Source organism: Bacillus rossius, chromosome 12 (genome assembly GCF_032445375.1).
Source record: "Bacillus rossius redtenbacheri isolate Brsri chromosome 12, Brsri_v3, whole genome shotgun sequence".
Lineage (NCBI taxonomy): Eukaryota > Metazoa > Arthropoda > Insecta > Phasmatodea > Bacillidae > Bacillus > Bacillus rossius.
Genome location: NC_086339.1, coordinates 28,814,399 through 28,833,309, shown reverse-complemented (window position 1 = coordinate 28,833,309; position 18,911 = coordinate 28,814,399). Strand labels below are relative to the sequence as shown.

Genomic DNA, 18,911 nt, shown 5'->3' with positions numbered 1-18,911 from the left:
CCTGCCTGTAGCCACAAGGCCAGGAACCCCGCCCTTGAGATTAAAATTCATCGAACCTATCAAATTCATGTAAAATTCAGATCAGGCAACGGGGACGGCGTCAAAATGGCGCCCAACTAGTGTGGCTAGAACAACACCAAATATTTTCGACAAACAAGCCAAGAAAACGAAACGGAAAAATTAGCAAACAAAGGGCTCGAGTAGGGATAAGTGCAACAGCGTGCAACGTGGCAACACCGCGCGGCAGAGCGGCGCCGCGCCTGCACGATAAGCCGGGCCGAGACCAGACATTAACCCTGCCTCGCCCCTCCAACCCCCGCTATCCACTCGCCCACCACCCCCGCTCGACACATCTGCCCCCACCCCCTCATCACCCTCGCTCTTCACCACTCACCCGCCCGCACAGCAACCCCGCTTCCCCACCCGCGCCCCTCCTCACCCACCGGCAGTCAGCTGTGAACAGACGTCATGCAGCCACGCCGCCACGGGCTCCCGCGAGGCAGGAAGCGAGCGAGCACGGAAATGAACTCTGTTGGTAAGGGGGGGCGAACCCCCCTACCTGCTCGCGCCCAGCCATCGACGTCCCCACCCGCCGCTCGGGTAGGACAGCCGCGAGCCAAGCACAGTGGAGCAACAAGGTCGTAAGTCACCACGAGTCTTTGAAGATGAACGACTTCCAGGAGGCCTACGAGGCATGGGCAAGCGAGGGCTACCCATGCCCAGGGTACAACTGGGAGTACGAGGAACAGGACGAGGGGGAGGTTGACGTCACCGCAGAGTACACTGAGGGGCCGGAAGTAGACTGGATGCCGCCACGACTGTACCACATGACACATCACGCATCGCCGCTTCCACACACGGCCAACCACCACGCCGCTGTCGCGGCCAAGATGCCGCCCACTTTAAGAACAACTGAGACGTCCATCTGCCACTCGTCGCCACTCCCGAAATCGCCACCGACGCCGCCCCTGCCAAATGGGGTGGAGACATCACCACAGGCGGAGGAAGCCACGCCCTTCTAGCCCCTGTGGTACAATTGGCGTGCGGGGGTCGGGTGGACAGGTCAGGCCGATGCAGACCCGCCGACTCCGACGCCGCCCCCTGTTGCCGCTCAGGTGCCAACCGAGACCGCAGAGACCAACGACACAGAGCTGCACCGCAAAGGGGGCGGATATGTGAACTGGGTGCAGCTGACGCGCTCCACCGTTACGCCGCCTCCACTGCCACCAGTAATACCGACGCCACCCCCACCACATGGGGTGGGGACCTCGCCGCAGGCAGGGAATGCCACGCCCGTCCAGCCCCTATGGTACAATTGGCACACTGGGACCAGGTGGACACGTCAGGCCGACACGCCGCCTCCGACGCCACCTCCGACGCCGCCCCCTGTTGCCGCCCAGGTGGCAATTGGGCCAAACAAAACTGCCACTTCGCCACTTCACACGCAGCGCCACTGCGGATCCCAAACACCACCTCCAGCACCACCGACGCCGCCGCCCCCAGCCACGGAAGGAGCAACTGGCGCGGCCGCAAGCCTCAAACCTGCCACTTCGCGACACCGTCGGCCAGATCACCAGGTGGCGGATCACACGCAGCGCCACTGTGGATCCCGAACACCACCTCCGGCACCACTGACGACGCCGCCCCCAGCCACGGAAGGAGCAACTGGCGCGGCCGCAAGCCTCAAAACTGCCACTTCGCGACACCGTCGGCCAGATCACCAGGTGGCGGATCACACGCAGCACCACTGCGGATCCAGAACACCACCTCCGGCAACACAGACGACGCCGCCCCCAGCCACTGAAGGAGCAACTGGCGCGGCCGCAAGCCTCAAAACTGCCACTTCGCGACACCGTTGGCCAGATCACCAGGTGGCGGATCACACGCAGCGCCACTGCGGATCCGGAATACCACCTCCGGCACCACCGACGACGCCACCCCCAGCCACCGAGAGCGCAGCTGGCGCGGCCACGCGTTGCGAAACCACGAGATCGCGACCTAGTCCGGCAGAACACCAGGTGGCGGATCACACGCAGCGCCACTGCGGATCCCGAACACCACCTCCGGCACCACCAACGCCGCCGCCCCCAGCCGCTGAAGGAGCAACTGGCGCGGCCGCAAGCCTCAAAACGGCCACTTTGCGCCACCGTCGGCCGGATCACCAGGTGGCGGATCACACGCAGCACCACTGCGGATCCCGAATACCACCTCCGGCAACAACGACGACGCCGCCCCCAGCCACCGAGAGCGTAGCTAACGCGGCCTCGTGTCGCAAAACCACCACATCGCGATCTAGTCTGGCAGACCACCGGGTTGTCGACACCGTGCCACAAGGCACCGAGGCGGACTTGACAGCTACGACGCCGCCCCCGACGCCGCCCCCAACTGCCGTGAAGGCTCACGGGGGGTGGGCGCGATGCAAACCGGCCGTGCTGCCACTCGCGCCGCAGAAGGCGCCATACAACCGCCTGCCGCTGAGGGCGCCACCACACGCGCCACCTGGGGCACGCCGCCGCCTGCCGCTGAGGGCGCCATCACGCGCGCCACCTGGGGCGCGCCGCCGCCTGCCGCTGAGGACGCCATCACGCGCGCCACCTGGGGCGCGCCGCCGCCTGCCGCTGAGGATGCCACCACGCACGCCACCTAGGGCGCGCCGCCGCTTGCCACTGAGGGCGCCACCTCGAACATGTCGCCGCCTGCCGCCGAAGACGCCGCCACGCCGCCGCTGCCCACCTCGGCCGCCGCTAACGCTGACGCACAGGTACCCGACGCCGCCCCACGGACAGCCGCCCGGGTCTACCAGGTCAGTGTGCCGGCGTATCTTTAAGTGTGTGTGTAAGCTGTTGAGGCACAGAACGGCCTCGTCGAGGGGGGGGGGGCATTTGACGCCGTCGTCCGTGCTCCCTTTGAGAGCACAGGCCGTTATGTGTCCTCAACACCTGATCTGTGCCGCGCCTCGAACGCGCCCTGGTTGCAACATAGTGCAGTGCCCCGAACGGCGTGACGTCAGTCACGGCCCCCTACGTGCGTGTGCAAAGCGCCCGGCCGGGTGTGGCACTGCGCAATTAAAGAATTTGTTCATGCTTTTGATAAGATAAACAAAAACTAATAAGTGTGAAATCACTAATAATTAATGTTAATTTAATAATCATTTTTTAAAGTGTTATCATTCACAAAACTGGCCGAAATCATCTTCCCGCGCTCCGCAGTTTCCCGTGGAATTTCCCCCCACCCTGGCCCCGACGGCCAGGGAGGTTAGTCAGTCGCCATCCAGCACTCGCCCGGGCCGGCAGCCCACGCACGGGGAGCTCTCAACTTTCGCGCCAACATCACCAGTAACTACAATAGGTAATTATAGCCAAATCGTTTTTAATTCAGCTCCCCGGTCGGCCCGAATCGACCGTTCGAGACCCCCCGCGGTCCTTCAATAAAATGTGCAGTCCGACACAGGACTTTTAGTGTAATACGTAAATGATTAGGTGGCCCATCGTGGCACCTGCGCCTCACGCTGTAAAGTCCCACATCGGGAATTAGTTCATAGCCCCCGCAGGGCGGCACTGCGCCAAATGCGAATCTAAACTTTCAGACGAGTCATTAACTGGGACGTGCCACGGTCACGTGTGTGTTATCCTGCAGGATTCCACTGCGCCCGTACCCAGCATAACGTGGCCCTCACCACCCAGCGGAGTAGCCGCAATTAGTTAACCAGCTGAGTGGAACACTTTATCTAGACCCGAACACGGGACTAATCGCAGTGACTATTGTGTAGTGTTTTATTTTAAGTAATTTTGTGTGAACAACCGCCCCTCGCATTTCACGTTGCGTGCCGCAGACTTTCACAGAGGTATGAACAGACTTATCGCCTGCCAGAGCATCCCACTCGCAAATCGCCGGGAATAGCCCCTATCAACGTACTTGCCACCGGGCTACCGTGTGGCCGTAACAAGTCCGCCAATAGAGGGTGGCGTGCGTGGAGCTTAGGTCGACGATGAAGCGGCCAGTTACGTGAGCGTGTAACGTGTAAAGTGTGCGACGGAATAAACCAGCTAAAATAACATGTGTGTTTTTATTAATAAGGCGTCCTGGGAGGCCAAAACAGCCCGGGGAGTCCTTTGTCAACGCGTCCCTGCCTGTAGCCACAAGGCCAGGAACCCCGCCCTTGAGATTAAAATTCATCGAACCTTTAAAATTCACGTAAAATTCAGATCAGGCAACGGGGACGGCGACAGGTTGCATTAGTCACCTGCACCTGCTATCATGCATCCCCATCCACATAGTTTCACATTGTGCCTATAATGTGCTACCATCCATAGCCTATCTGGGTTGTAAATGGGTGTCATTATGAACACATCAGCATGTGTCGTGCCATTGCCATGCGCCTATCAGCAGGTCCTGGCGAATAACATTGTGATACACATGTGGGTCATTAGTTGCGATAACACTTAAAGGGGTAGCTATGTGTGTTTCTCAAAAGTTTCTGTGATGCTGGGGACTCGCATCAGGACGCGAGCATGTGGATTGGCACTGTCAGTGTTGCCACACTGGAATACATGGGTGGTCGTGGAGCAGAGAAGTTGGGGGTAGGCTGCTCTGCGAAGGAGGCACAGTGATGAGAGAATCAGTAAGCTGGTAGGTGGTGGTAAAGCGAGAGAGAGAGAGAGTGCGGCAGGAGTAGAAATCCCATGGCCAGAGGAGAAACCATGCAGCCACTGAAACTTGAGGCATTGTGGGTCACAACCCACTATACTGGGTCGTAAGACACATATTTTCAAACTATCAGGGTTGCATCTCTTACTGCCATAGCTAGTCAAAATGGCACGAATTAATGGGCACATTATTACCCCTGGAATACGTTCTGCGAGTTAGGTTACGATTGTATCCTAACAAGGGAGTGCTTATTCGCTACCTTACCTGAATGTTTTGGAATCCAGCACTTAAAATCAAACACATAAATACTGGTTGGTACTATAATTTTAATCACCAGTTTTGTGCTGTTGCAGAACTGTTTAGCAGTAAATTGAATCCCGAAATGCTTCACTGTCGTGTGAGACAGCTTCCCATGCATAGCTGTACCAAACAACTTTCTTGTGTTTCAAATCCAGGTATGCAAATAGGCCGGATATGTCCTCAATTTTAAAAAGAAAGTAAATATTTTTTTAGATTTTTAAGCACCATGCTGCCAAAGGCAGCAGACAATCACATGTTGCAATTCAGAAGTGTCTTTAGAGATACTAAGATTGACTTTGACGCCGACCGCCAATGCTCCTCTATGTCGCATAGACCGCTATGCCTCATCAACGTCTCCTAGAGGTGTGTGTACCGAACGCGCTCGTGCGCGCAGCAAAGTGTAGTTCGTGCGACGAGGCGAACACCAGGCATCGAGTGCTACGTCGGCGGAAGGATCCGGCCGGGTGTGGCATATCCCTCCGCTGAACTACAAGAAATGAATTTATGTTTATTTTTCCACAAGTTTTTATTAGACATTATTTTCATCAATTAATATATCAGTCCTTTCAAAATCATGTTTCACTGTGCGCTTTGTCCCGAACCTGGCCGGTTCAGTTTCCCGCGAAATTCATACGTTTCCGCGGGAGGGCTGGCGGGGGGAAGGGGGGTCGCGCGCGGTAACACCGTTAGTGTCCTTGAGGAGCTCGGATAGGCCGGCAGCCTTCGCGCAACGCGGAACCATCAACTCTTGCTTTCACCGACATGTAGCTTCAATAGTTTTAATCTTTCTTAATCGTTTACGTACAGTTTCGTGGTTGTCCTCAACTTACCATGAGGTTTTTCATTTAATTAAATCAGTGCTCTAAGATGAGTGTTTGATGTATTACGTAAGTACTGTGGGGAGTCTACGAGACGTTACGTCGGCGCTTCATGCCCCAACTTAGCTTACCGGCTAATTAGCTTTGGCCCGCACAGGGCAGCCAGAAGGCGACACGTGCCACCAAACATACTAACGAATCAGTCTCTGGGACACATCTAGGAATCACGTAGAGTCGCCGGAGACACGGGCCTACGTGCCGATAGCCCAGTATAATAAGTATCGTGTAATAGTGAATTGTTCTGTTCGTCAAGGTATAATTTGTCATGTTAGAGTTTATTTTGTAACTGCCGCATCATGTGTAAAAGTACGTCCTTCACGCGCATTAAAATCGTGAGCCGCCACTGAGGAAGTGGGCTGCGCGTGTGACTAGTCGATTTGGGACAACCGTTACGGCCAGAACGGGCATCACTATGTATAGGGCTGTGCAGTAATAAATTTATCAAATATCCTCCAGAAAATTTGTGTTCTTCTTCAGGCGTCCCGAGTGGCCATAACAGCTCGGGGGGCCCTACTGCGTTAACCCCTACCTCTAGCCACAAGGCCGAACCCTCCCTAAGATCTCGAACCCAAGCAAAAATCACGTAAAAATCATAGAAGGAAGCGGGGACGGCGTCAACGTCGCCAGGCTGCCCCTCCCTCGATTTATGCCCGGCTGCCCAGCTGCTCTAGGTAGAGAAGGGTTCGGCCAGATTGGCCCGGTAGGAACCAGCTCGAATACGTAATTATTCAAAGCCTGTGTTAGCAGAATGTCTGTTTTATTCTCAAAGGGACTCTTACATCGGGCTGGCCCGGCTCTGCCTGCGACAGTCTGAAGCTTTACGGGTCAACGCGAGTATTATTCACCTACTCCTCCGCTGACACACTGTCCTGCACAAGCTATATACAACACTGAAAATCTAAACTTAAACCCATATATGTACAAACTAAGCGGGAAAGAGAGATGGCTGTTCCTTGGTAAAGCGTGCGGTCCTATCATTGGCCTCTCCCCGTCCCATGCTAACGTGCCGGTAATTCACAGTCTATCTTGTCGCTCTCCGCGTACCACGATTGGCCAGTGCCTGCTGCTTGATCTATTAAGCTAACGATGCTGCCCGACCGAACTCGCTCCCAGACCAGAGCACTGTCCCCAGTAGTCTGAAAAGCCGTTTCCACTCCCCACGTCACAATGCTGGCGTCCACTTACGCGCTGCCCGCCTCGGCGTCTTGCGTGGCACATCTGTCCGCTGTAAAGACCTGTCGGCAACTGTCGCTCCGCGCCCGAATAACTCTCTCCCCCCTCCCACGCATCCCGCGCCGCCCCTGACGTGTCGCAGGCAGGAGTCTATGACGCGGTCGCCCAGTGAACATCAATGATTAACACAAACCCTTCAATATTAATAAAAACACTATAAAAAGGAATTAACAAAGAATATTTACAGAACTATTACAATTATTAATTAATACAATTATTTACACAAACTCCGAGTATTCTAAAAGGAAATTCCTCTTGGGCCGTTGGCCCCCCTGACGCGCGAGTCTTCTTCCTCCTGCCCTAGCCGCACTGCACTGCACAATATGGCGCACTCGCGACACAGGATAGGAGAAGGCATAGGCGTGCACACGGTAGGTGCCACAAGTGCCTTGGCACCACCATTAGGATTACCGTTATTTTGTTTTTTAGAAGCAGAAATAATACATACTTACAAAAATCCGTATTATTTCCAAAAAATATGTTTTCAAATCGTGTCAAGTTACAGATATGTGCTGATCCCTAACTGGATTGGTGAGGTTCAGAAATAACGTACACGGCTTTGCACTGTCGTTCACACGTCGCGCACGGAGCGTGCGGAGTGGACGTTTAATTACGTTGGCAAATTACACTTGCAATTACATTCACATGATTTCCCTACATAAAGTACACTGTCAATTATACACTAGGTGCTCTGACGTGCCGTCACTAACGTTACGTCCTCACGCCAGTCGCGGTTGATGGAGAGAGTTTCATTAGAGTCGACTAATCCCGTAATTGGTGAACGGTGAAGCGCGGGCCCACCTGTGTGGACCGCGGCTCGCTATTAAATTAAGAACGTCTACGGTTAGATGTAGCCAGTGCCTGTGCACTTGGCGATTAATTAAAAGTCTGTGGTGGCGGGAGTCGGCCCGTACCGTATATTGCACGGCCCCACGTAATGCGTTGTGTGGGGCGTGTTAAGTTGACGCGGCTGGGTTAGGCCCTACACCGGAAAAGGACCGGGTGGACACAGGGAGTAGTTAAAAAAGGTTTCGGGGTCTGACTATAGTTACCAGATTGAAGTTCGATGAAGACAAAGAGATGATGGCTCCCCGTGGGACGTGCGTTCGTCCCGGTCCGCGAATCGCGCTGTACTGGTGTCTGGCCCTGGCGCGAGGGGAGGGGTGAGCTCCCTGTCGCGCCAGAGTTTCTAAAGTTCCGTTATTCGTAAAAAATTATATTAATAACAAAAAGCAAGTGGTTCTAAATTCACACAATAAAACTTAATGATTAACTTAATATATATATATATAGTAATTTTGTGTGAACAACCTCCCCACGCATTTCACGTTGCGTGCCGCAGACTTTCACAGAGGTATGAACAGACTTATCGCCTGCCAGAGCATCCCACTCGCAAATCGCCGGGAATAGCCCCTATCAACATACTTGCCACCGGGCTACCGTGTGGCCGTAACAAGTTCGCCAATAGAGGGTGGCGTGCGTGGAGCTTAGGTCGACGATGAAGCGGCCAGTTACGTGAGCGTGTAACGTGTAAAGTGTTCGACGGAATAAACCAGCTAAAATAACATGTGTGTTTTTATTAATAAGGCGTCCTGGGAGGCCAAAACAGCCCGGGGAGTCCTTTGTCGATGCGTCCCTGCCTGTAGCCACAAGGCCAGGAACCCCGCCCTTGAGATTAAAATTCATCGAACCTATCAAATTCATGTAAAATTCAGATCAGGCAACGGGGACGGCGTCAAAATGGCGCCCAACTAGTGTGGCTAGAACAACACCAAATATTTTCGACAAACAAGCCAAGAAAACGAAACGGAAAAATTAGCAAACAAAGGGCTCGAGTAGGGATAAGTGCAACAGCGTGCAACGTGGCAACACCGCGCGGCAGAGCGGCGCCGCGCCTGCACGATAAGCCGGGCCGAGACCAGACATTAACCCTGCCTCGCCCCTCCAACCCCCGCTATCCACTCGCCCACCACCCCCGCTCGACACATCTGCCCCCACCCCCTCATCACCCTCGCTCTTCACCACTCACCCGCCCGCACAGCAACCCCGCTTCCCCACCCGCGCCCCTCCTCACCCACCGGCAGTCAGCTGTGAACAGACGTCATGCAGCCACGCCGCCACGGGCTCCCGCGAGGCAGGAAGCGAGCGAGCACGGAAATGAACTCTGTTGGTAAGGGGGGGCGAACCCCCCTACCTGCTCGCGCCCAGCCATCGACGTCCCCACCCGCCGCTCGGGTAGGACAGCCGCGAGCCAAGCACAGTGGAGCAACAAGGTCGTAAGTCACCACGAGTCTTTGAAGATGAACGACTTCCAGGAGGCCTACGAGGCATGGGCAAGCGAGGGCTACCCATGCCCAGGGTACAACTGGGAGTACGAGGAACAGGACGAGGGGGAGGTTGACGTCACCGCAGAGTACACTGAGGGGCCGGAAGTAGACTGGATTCCGCCACGACTGTACCACATGACACATCACGCATCGCCGCTTCCACACACGGCCAACCACCACGCCGCTGTCGCGGCCAAGATGCCGCCCACTTTAAGAACAACTGAGACGTCCATCTGCCACTCGTCGCCACTCCCGAAATCGCCACCGACGCCGCCCCTGCCAAATGGGGTGGAGACATCACCACAGGCGGAGGAAGCCACGCCCTTCTAGCCCCTGTGGTACAATTGGCGTGCGGGGGTCGGGTGGACAGGTCAGGCCGATGCAGACCCGCCGACTCCGACGCCGCCCCCTGTTGCCGCTCAGGTGCCAACCGAGACCGCAGAGACCAACGACACAGAGCTGCACCGCAAAGGGGGCGGATATGTGAACTGGGTGCAGCTGACGCGCTCCACCGTTACGCCGCCTCCACTGCCACCAGTAATACCGACGCCACCCCCACCACATGGGGTGGGGACCTCGCCGCAGGCAGGGAATGCCACGCCCGTCCAGCCCCTATGGTACAATTGGCACACTGGGACCAGGTGGACACGTCAGGCCGACACGCCGCCTCCGACGCCACCTCCGACGCCGCCCCCTGTTGCCGCCCAGGTGGCAATTGGGCCAAACAAAACTGCCACTTCGCCACTTCACACGCAGCGCCACTGCGGATCCCAAACACCACCTCCAGCACCACCGACGCCGCCGCCCCCAGCCACGGAAGGAGCAACTGGCGCGGCCGCAAGCCTCAAACCTGCCACTTCGCGACACCGTCGGCCAGATCACCAGGTGGCGGATCACACGCAGCGCCACTGTGGATCCCGAACACCACCTCCGGCACCACTGACGACGCCGCCCCCAGCCACGGAAGGAGCAACTGGCGCGGCCGCAAGCCTCAAAACTGCCACTTCGCGACACCGTCGGCCAGATCACCAGGTGGCGGATCACACGCAGCACCACTGCGGATCCAGAACACCACCTCCGGCAACACAGACGACGCCGCCCCCAGCCACTGAAGGAGCAACTGGCGCGGCCGCAAGCCTCAAAACTGCCACTTCGCGACACCGTTGGCCAGATCACCAGGTGGCGGATCACACGCAGCGCCACTGCGGATCCGGAATACCACCTCCGGCACCACCGACGACGCCACCCCCAGCCACCGAGAGCGCAGCTGGCGCGGCCACGCGTTGCGAAACCACGAGATCGCGACCTAGTCCGGCAGAACACCAGGTGGCGGATCACACGCAGCGCCACTGCGGATCCCGAACACCACCTCCGGCACCACCAACGCCGCCGCCCCCAGCCGCTGAAGGAGCAACTGGCGCGGCCGCAAGCCTCAAAACGGCCACTTTGCGCCACCGTCGGCCGGATCACCAGGTGGCGGATCACACGCAGCACCACTGCGGATCCCGAATACCACCTCCGGCAACAACGACGACGCCGCCCCCAGCCACCGAGAGCGTAGCTAACGCGGCCTCGTGTCGCAAAACCACCACATCGCGATCTAGTCTGGCAGACCACCGGGTTGTCGACACCGTGCCACAAGGCACCGAGGCGGACTTGACAGCTACGACGCCGCCCCCGACGCCGCCCCCAACTGCCGTGAAGGCTCACGGGGGGTGGGCGCGATGCAAACCGGCCGTGCTGCCACTCGCGCCGCAGAAGGCGCCATACAACCGCCTGCCGCTGAGGGCGCCACCACACGCGCCACCTGGGGCACGCCGCCGCCTGCCGCTGAGGGCGCCATCACGCGCGCCACCTGGGGCGCGCCGCCGCCTGCCGCTGAGGACGCCATCACGCGCGCCACCTGGGGCGCGCCGCCGCCTGCCGCTGAGGATGCCACCACGCACGCCACCTAGGGCGCGCCGCCGCTTGCCACTGAGGGCGCCACCTCGAACATGTCGCCGCCTGCCGCCGAAGACGCCGCCACGCCGCCGCTGCCCACCTCGGCCGCCGCTAACGCTGACGCACAGGTACCCGACGCCGCCCCACGGACAGCCGCCCGGGTCTACCAGGTCAGTGTGCCGGCGTATCTTTAAGTGTGTGTGTAAGCTGTTGAGGCACAGAACGGCCTCGTCGAGGGGGGGGGGGGGGCATTTGACGCCGTCGTCCGTGCTCCCTTTGAGAGCACAGGCCGTTATGTGTCCTCAACACCTGATCTGTGCCGCGCCTCGAACGCGCCCTGGTTGCAACATAGTGCAGTGCCCCGAACGGCGTGACGTCAGTCACGGCCCCCTACGTGCGTGTGCAAAGCGCCCGGCCGGGTGTGGCACTGCGCAATTAAAGAATTTGTTCATGCTTTTGATAAGATAAACAAAAACTAATAAGTGTGAAATCACTAATAATTAATGTTAATTTAATAATCATTTTTTAAAGTGTTATCATTCACAAAACTGGCCGAAATCATCTTCCCGCGCTCCGCAGTTTCCCGTGGAATTTCCCCCCACCCTGGCCCCGACGGCCAGGGAGGTTAGTCAGTCGCCATCCAGCACTCGCCCGGGCCGGCAGCCCACGCACGGGGAGCTCTCAACTTTCGCGCCAACATCACCAGTAACTACAATAGGTAATTATAGCCAAATCGTTTTTAATTCAGCTCCCCGGTCGGCCCGAATCGACCGTTCGAGACCCCCCGCGGTCCTTCAATAAAATGTGCAGTCCGACACAGGACTTTTAGTGTAATACGTAAATGATTAGGTGGCCCATCGTGGCACCTGCGCCTCACGCTGTAAAGTCCCACATCGGGAATTAGTTCATAGCCCCCGCAGGGCGGCACTGCGCCAAATGCGAATCTAAACTTTCAGACGAGTCATTAACTGGGACGTGCCACGGTCACGTGTGTGTTATCCTGCAGGATTCCACTGCGCCCGTACCCAGCATAACGTGGCCCTCACCACCCAGCGGAGTAGCCGCAATTAGTTAACCAGCTGAGTGGAACACTTTATCTAGACCCGAACACGGGACTAATCGCAGTGACTATTGTGTAGTGTTTTATTTTAAGTAATTTTGTGTGAACAACCGCCCCTCGCATTTCACGTTGCGTGCCGCAGACTTTCACAGAGGTATGAACAGACTTATCGCCTGCCAGAGCATCCCACTCGCAAATCGCCGGGAATAGCCCCTATCAACGTACTTGCCACCGGGCTACCGTGTGGCCGTAACAAGTCCGCCAATAGAGGGTGGCGTGCGTGGAGCTTAGGTCGACGATGAAGCGGCCAGTTACGTGAGCGTGTAACGTGTAAAGTGTGCGACGGAATAAACCAGCTAAAATAACATGTGTGTTTTTATTAATAAGGCGTCCTGGGAGGCCAAAACAGCCCGGGGAGTCCTTTGTCAACGCGTCCCTGCCTGTAGCCACAAGGCCAGGAACCCCGCCCTTGAGATTAAAATTCATCGAACCTTTAAAATTCACGTAAAATTCAGATCAGGCAACGGGGACGGCGACAGGTTGCATTAGTCACCTGCACCTGCTATCATGCATCCCCATCCACATAGTTTCACATTGTGCCTATAATGTGCTACCATCCATAGCCTATCTGGGTTGTAAATGGGTGTCATTATGAACACATCAGCATGTGTCGTGCCATTGCCATGCGCCTATCAGCAGGTCCTGGCGAATAACATTGTGATACACATGTGGGTCATTAGTTGCGATAACACTTAAAGGGGTAGCTATGTGTGTTTCTCAAAAGTTTCTGTGATGCTGGGGACTCGCATCAGGACGCGAGCATGTGGATTGGCACTGTCAGTGTTGCCACACTGGAATACATGGGTGGTCGTGGAGCAGAGAAGTTGGGGGTAGGCTGCTCTGCGAAGGAGGCACAGTGATGAGAGAATCAGTAAGCTGGTAGGTGGTGGTAAAGCGAGAGAGAGAGAGAGTGCGGCAGGAGTAGAAATCCCATGGCCAGAGGAGAAACCATGCAGCCACTGAAACTTGAGGCATTGTGGGTCACAACCCACTATACTGGGTCGTAAGACACATATTTTCAAACTATCAGGGTTGCATCTCTTACTGCCATAGCTAGTCAAAATGGCACGAATTAATGGGCACATTATTACCCCTGGAATACGTTCTGCGAGTTAGGTTACGATTGTATCCTAACAAGGGAGTGCTTATTCGCTACCTTACCTGAATGTTTTGGAATCCAGCACTTAAAATCAAACACATAAATACTGGTTGGTACTATAATTTTAATCACCAGTTTTGTGCTGTTGCAGAACTGTTTAGCAGTAAATTGAATCCCGAAATGCTTCACTGTCGTGTGAGACAGCTTCCCATGCATAGCTGTACCAAACAACTTTCTTGTGTTTCAAATCCAGGTATGCAAATAGGCCGGATATGTCCTCAATTTTAAAAAGAAAGTAAATATTTTTTTAGATTTTTAAGCACCATGCTGCCAAAGGCAGCAGACAATCACATGTTGCAATTCAGAAGTGTCTTTAGAGATACTAAGATTGACTTTGACGCCGACCGCCAATGCTCCTCTATGTCGCATAGACCGCTATGCCTCATCAACGTCTCCTAGAGGTGTGTGTACCGAACGCGCTCGTGCGCGCAGCAAAGTGTAGTTCGTGCGACGAGGCGAACACCAGGCATCGAGTGCTACGTCGGCGGAAGGATCCGGCCGGGTGTGGCATATCCCTCCGCTGAACTACAAGAAATGAATTTATGTTTATTTTTCCACAAGTTTTTATTAGACATTATTTTCATCAATTAATATATCAGTCCTTTCAAAATCATGTTTCACTGTGCGCTTTGTCCCGAACCTGGCCGGTTCAGTTTCCCGCGAAATTCATACGTTTCCGCGGGAGGGCTGGCGGGGGGAAGGGGGGTCGCGCGCGGTAACACCGTTAGTGTCCTTGAGGAGCTCGGATAGGCCGGCAGCCTTCGCGCAACGTGGAACCATCAACTCTTGCTTTCACCGACATGTAGCTTCAATAGTTTTAATCTTTCTTAATCGTTTACGTACAGTTTCGTGGTTGTCCTCAACTTACCATGAGGTTTTTCATTTAATTAAATCAGTGCTCTAAGATGAGTGTTTGATGTATTACGTAAGTACTGTGGGGAGTCTACGAGACGTTACGTCGGCGCTTCATGCCCCAACTTAGCTTACCAGCTAATTAGCTTTGGCCCGCACAGGGCAGCCAGAAGGCGACACGTGCCACCAAACATACTAACGAATCAGTCTCTGGGACACATCTAGGAATCACGTAGAGTCGCCGGAGACACGGGCCTACGTGCCGATAGCCCAGTATAATAAGTATCGTGTAATAGTGAATTGTTCTGTTCGTCAAGGTATAATTTGTCATGTTAGAGTTTATTTTGTAACTGCCGCATCATGTGTAAAAGTACGTCCTTCACGCGCATTAAAATCGTGAGCCGCCACTGAGGAAGTGGGCTGCGCGTGTGACTAGTCGATTTGGGACAACCGTTACGGCCAGAACGGGCATCACTATGTATAGGGCTGTGCAGTAATAAATTTATCAAATATCCTCCAGAAAATTTGTGTTCTTCTTCAGGCGTCCCGAGTGGCCATAACAGCTCGGGGGGCCCTACTGCGTTAACCCCTACCTCTAGCCACAAGGCCGAACCCTCCCTAAGATCTCGAACCCAAGCAAAAATCACGTAAAAATCATAGAAGGAAGCGGGGACGGCGTCAACGTCGCCAGGCTGCCCCTCCCTCGATTTATGCCCGGCTGCCCAGCTGCTCTAGGTAGAGAAGGGTTCGGCCAGATTGGCCCGGTAGGAACCAGCTCGAATACGTAATTATTCAAAGCCTGTGTTAGCAGAATGTCTGTTTTATTCTCAAAGGGACTCTTACATCGGGCTGGCCCGGCTCTGCCTGCGACAGTCTGAAGCTTTACGGGTCAACGCGAGTATTATTCACCTACTCCTCCGCTGACACACTGTCCTGCACAAGCTATATACAACACTGAAAATCTAAACTTAAACCCATATATGTACAAACTAAGCGGGAAAGAGAGATGGCTGTTCCTTGGTAAAGCGTGCGGTCCTATCATTGGCCTCTCCCCGTCCCATGCTAACGTGCCGGTAATTCACAGTCTATCTTGTCGCTCTCCGCGTACCACGATTGGCCAGTGCCTGCTGCTTGATCTATTAAGCTAACGATGCTGCCCGACCGAACTCGCTCCCAGACCAGAGCACTGTCCCCAGTAGTCTGAAAAGCCGTTTCCACTCCCCACGTCACAATGCTGGCGTCCACTTACGCGCTGCCCGCCTCGGCGTCTTGCGTGGCACATCTGTCCGCTGTAAAGGCCTGTCGGCAACTGTCGCTCCGCGCGCGAATAACTCTCTCCCCCCTCCCACGCATCCCGCGCCGCCCCTGACGTGTCGCAGGCAGGAGTCTATGACGCGGTCGCCCAGTGAACATCAATGATTAACACAAACCCTTCAATATTAATAAAAACACTATAAAAAGGAATTAACAAAGAATATTTACAGAACTATTACAATTATTAATTAATACAATTATTTACACAAACTCCGAGTATTCTAAAAGGAAATTCCTCTTGGGCCGTTGGCCCCCCTGACGCGCGAGTCTTCTTCCTCCTGCCCTAGCCGCACTGCACTGCACAATATGGCGCACTCGCGACACAGGATAGGAGAAGGCATAGGCGTGCACACGGTAGGTGCCACAAGTGCCTTGGCACCACCATTAGGATTACCGTTATTTTGTTTTTTAGAAGCAGAAATAATACATACTTACAAAAATCCGTATTATTTCCAAAAAATATGTTTTCAAATCGTGTCAAGTTACAGATATGTGCTGATCCCTAACTGGATTGGTGAGGTTCAGAAATAACGTACACGGCTTTGCACTGTCGTTCACACGTCGCGCACGGAGCGTGCGGAGTGGACGTTTAATTACGTTGGCAAATTACACTTGCAATTACATTCACATGATTTCCCTACATAAAGTACACTGTCAATTATACACTAGGTGCTCTGACGTGCCGTCACTAACGTTACGTCCTCACGCCAGTCGCGGTTGATGGAGAGAGTTTCATTAGAGTCGACTAATCCCGTAATTGGTGAACGGTGAAGCGCGGGCCCACCTGTGTGGACCGCGGCTCGCTATTAAATTAAGAACGTCTACGGTTAGATGTAGCCAGTGCCTGTGCACTTGGCGATTAATTAAAAGTCTGTGGTGGCGGGAGTCGGCCCGTACCGTATATTGCACGGCCCCACGTAATGCGTTGTGTGGGGCGTGTTAAGTTGACGCGGCTGGGTTAGGCCCTACACCGGAAAAGGACCGGGTGGACACAGGGAGTAGTTAAAAAAGGTTTCGGGGTCTGACTATAGTTACCAGATTGAAGTTCGATGAAGACAAAGAGATGATGGCTCCCCGTGGGACGTGCGTTCGTCCCGGTCCGCGAATCGCGCTGTACTGGTGTCTGGCCCTGGCGCGAGGGGAGGGGTGAGCTCCCTGTCGCGCCAGAGTTTCTAAAGTTCCGTTATTCGTAAAAAATTATATTAATAACAAAAAGCAAGTGGTTCTAAATTCACACAATAAAACTTAATGATTAACTTAATATATATATGTTTTAGAAAATGACATTTAATAAATTTGTATAAAATAAGTTTGAATTATTAGAGTCACACTGGAGACTGTTTGTTGCTTGATAACTACTCCAGTGGCGAATGATAAATGCTAATTTGGGGCGGTTTGAGTTACGTCACATATTACACTATTGAATTTGACATCGTACGGCTGAAGGCCACCCCAAAGCCTGACCTGCACCCGCCAGTACTCGGCTCCGCTAACGGAAAGCGCCCCTAGCCATGGCCCACCCGAGTCAAGTGAGCGGACCGCAGCCCCAAGGTAGAGAATAGCGAACCATTTCTAATTACGCATGCAATGCACTCACAGTGCCTACAAAATTCCCCACGCAATAATAACGTAATCAAAAACAAACAAAAGCCCCTAATTAATAAAGTGCGACGTAGGAGTGCCCGGCTCACTCACATGTGGTTTTCCGCTAAAACAGCTGTGAGTGCAACCCTTGCGGCCTTCAGCCTAATTTCAGTAGGGAAACGTGTGACGTAATTCAAACCACCCCCAAATTAGCATTATCGTTCGCCACTGGAGTAGTTTTCAAGAAACAGACAGTCTCCAGCTTGACTCTAATATTCAAACTTATTTTAGACAAACTTATTAAATGTCATTTCTATAACATATATAGTTATTAGATTAATCATTATGTTTTATTATGTGAATTTAGAGCCACTTAAAATTAGTTAATTATATAGATTTTTACGAATAACGGAACTTTAGAAACTCTGGCGCGACAGGGAGCTTACCCCTCCCCTCGCGCCAGGGCTGCACGTGAGTACAGCGCGACTCGCGGACCGGGACGGACGCACGTCCCACGGGGAGCCAGCATCTCTTTGTTTCACCGAACGTCCATCTGGTAATTATAGTCACAACCAAAACCTCTTTTTAATACTCCCCGTGTGCGCCCGGTCCTTTTACGGTGTAGGGCCTAACCCAGCCGCATCAATTTAACACGCCCCACACAAAGCCTTACGTGGGGACGTGCAGTATACGGTACGGGCCGTCTCCCGCCACCCCAGAACTTTATTTAATCACCTAGTGCACAGGCACAGGCTACCTTCAAGATTAAACGTGTTTTAATTTAATAGCGAGCCGCGGTCCGCACAGGTGGGCCCGCGCGTCGCCAATTACAGATTACGAAATTAGCCGATGCTAATTGAACGCTCTCCCTCGACTGCAACTGGCGTGAGGACTTAAGTAAACGCACGTAGAGGCACGCAGGTGCCCCGCTCAAATAACGTGTGCAGTGTAACCGTGTACTTAAAAGCACCACAGAGTGCCATTTTATCAAGTGTAATTGTAATCATAGTGTAATCAAAACTCCTACGTGTTCCGACGCCCCATTGGCAGTCATGTACCGCCGAGTAAACCTCGCGCCCAATGTAATGAACCAGTGTCAATCGTGAACAATAAAAAGTCCACCCCGCACCCCCCGTGCGCGACGTGCGACCCGTAGAAAAACCAAACAGTGTATGTCAATTAACTTAAACAACCCAATCAGGAAACAAAATTCACCACCGCCGACGGTTCTAGCGGACCACACTGGGGCAACGAACCCACGACCATCACACGGTTAGACACCGAGCTAGCCTGGCGCCCTCCCGGAGCAGAAAACGCTAAAAAAGCCAGCCAACCCGCTAGGACCTGCGCCCGATCTCGAACACGAGACCGCGGCTGACGGCAAATTCAGGCTGAAGGCCGCAAGGAGTGCACTCACAGCTGTTTTAGTAAAAAAACTACACGTGAGTGGCCCGGGCACTCCTACGTCGCACTTGTGTTGCACGGTGTTGTTAATTCAAAGTGGCGGGTTCATTAAAGTTTAGTGAATTTACTGTGTACATGACTCGGTTTGTCTT

The 18,911-nt window shown here is 54.2% G+C and overlaps 1 protein-coding gene across 1 annotated transcript; it reads left to right on the top strand.

Moving 5' to 3' along the window:
* Positions 1-2,686: 2,686 nt before the first annotated feature.
* Positions 2,687-11,340, top strand: LOC134537285 (nascent polypeptide-associated complex subunit alpha, muscle-specific form-like). Its single transcript, XM_063377559.1, has 3 exons — positions 2,687-2,803; positions 9,809-10,002; positions 11,028-11,340. Exons 1-3 carry the CDS (start codon positions 2,687-2,689, stop codon positions 11,338-11,340), a joined length of 624 nt encoding a protein of 207 aa, XP_063233629.1.
* The last annotated feature ends 7,571 nt before the right edge of the window (positions 11,341-18,911 follow it).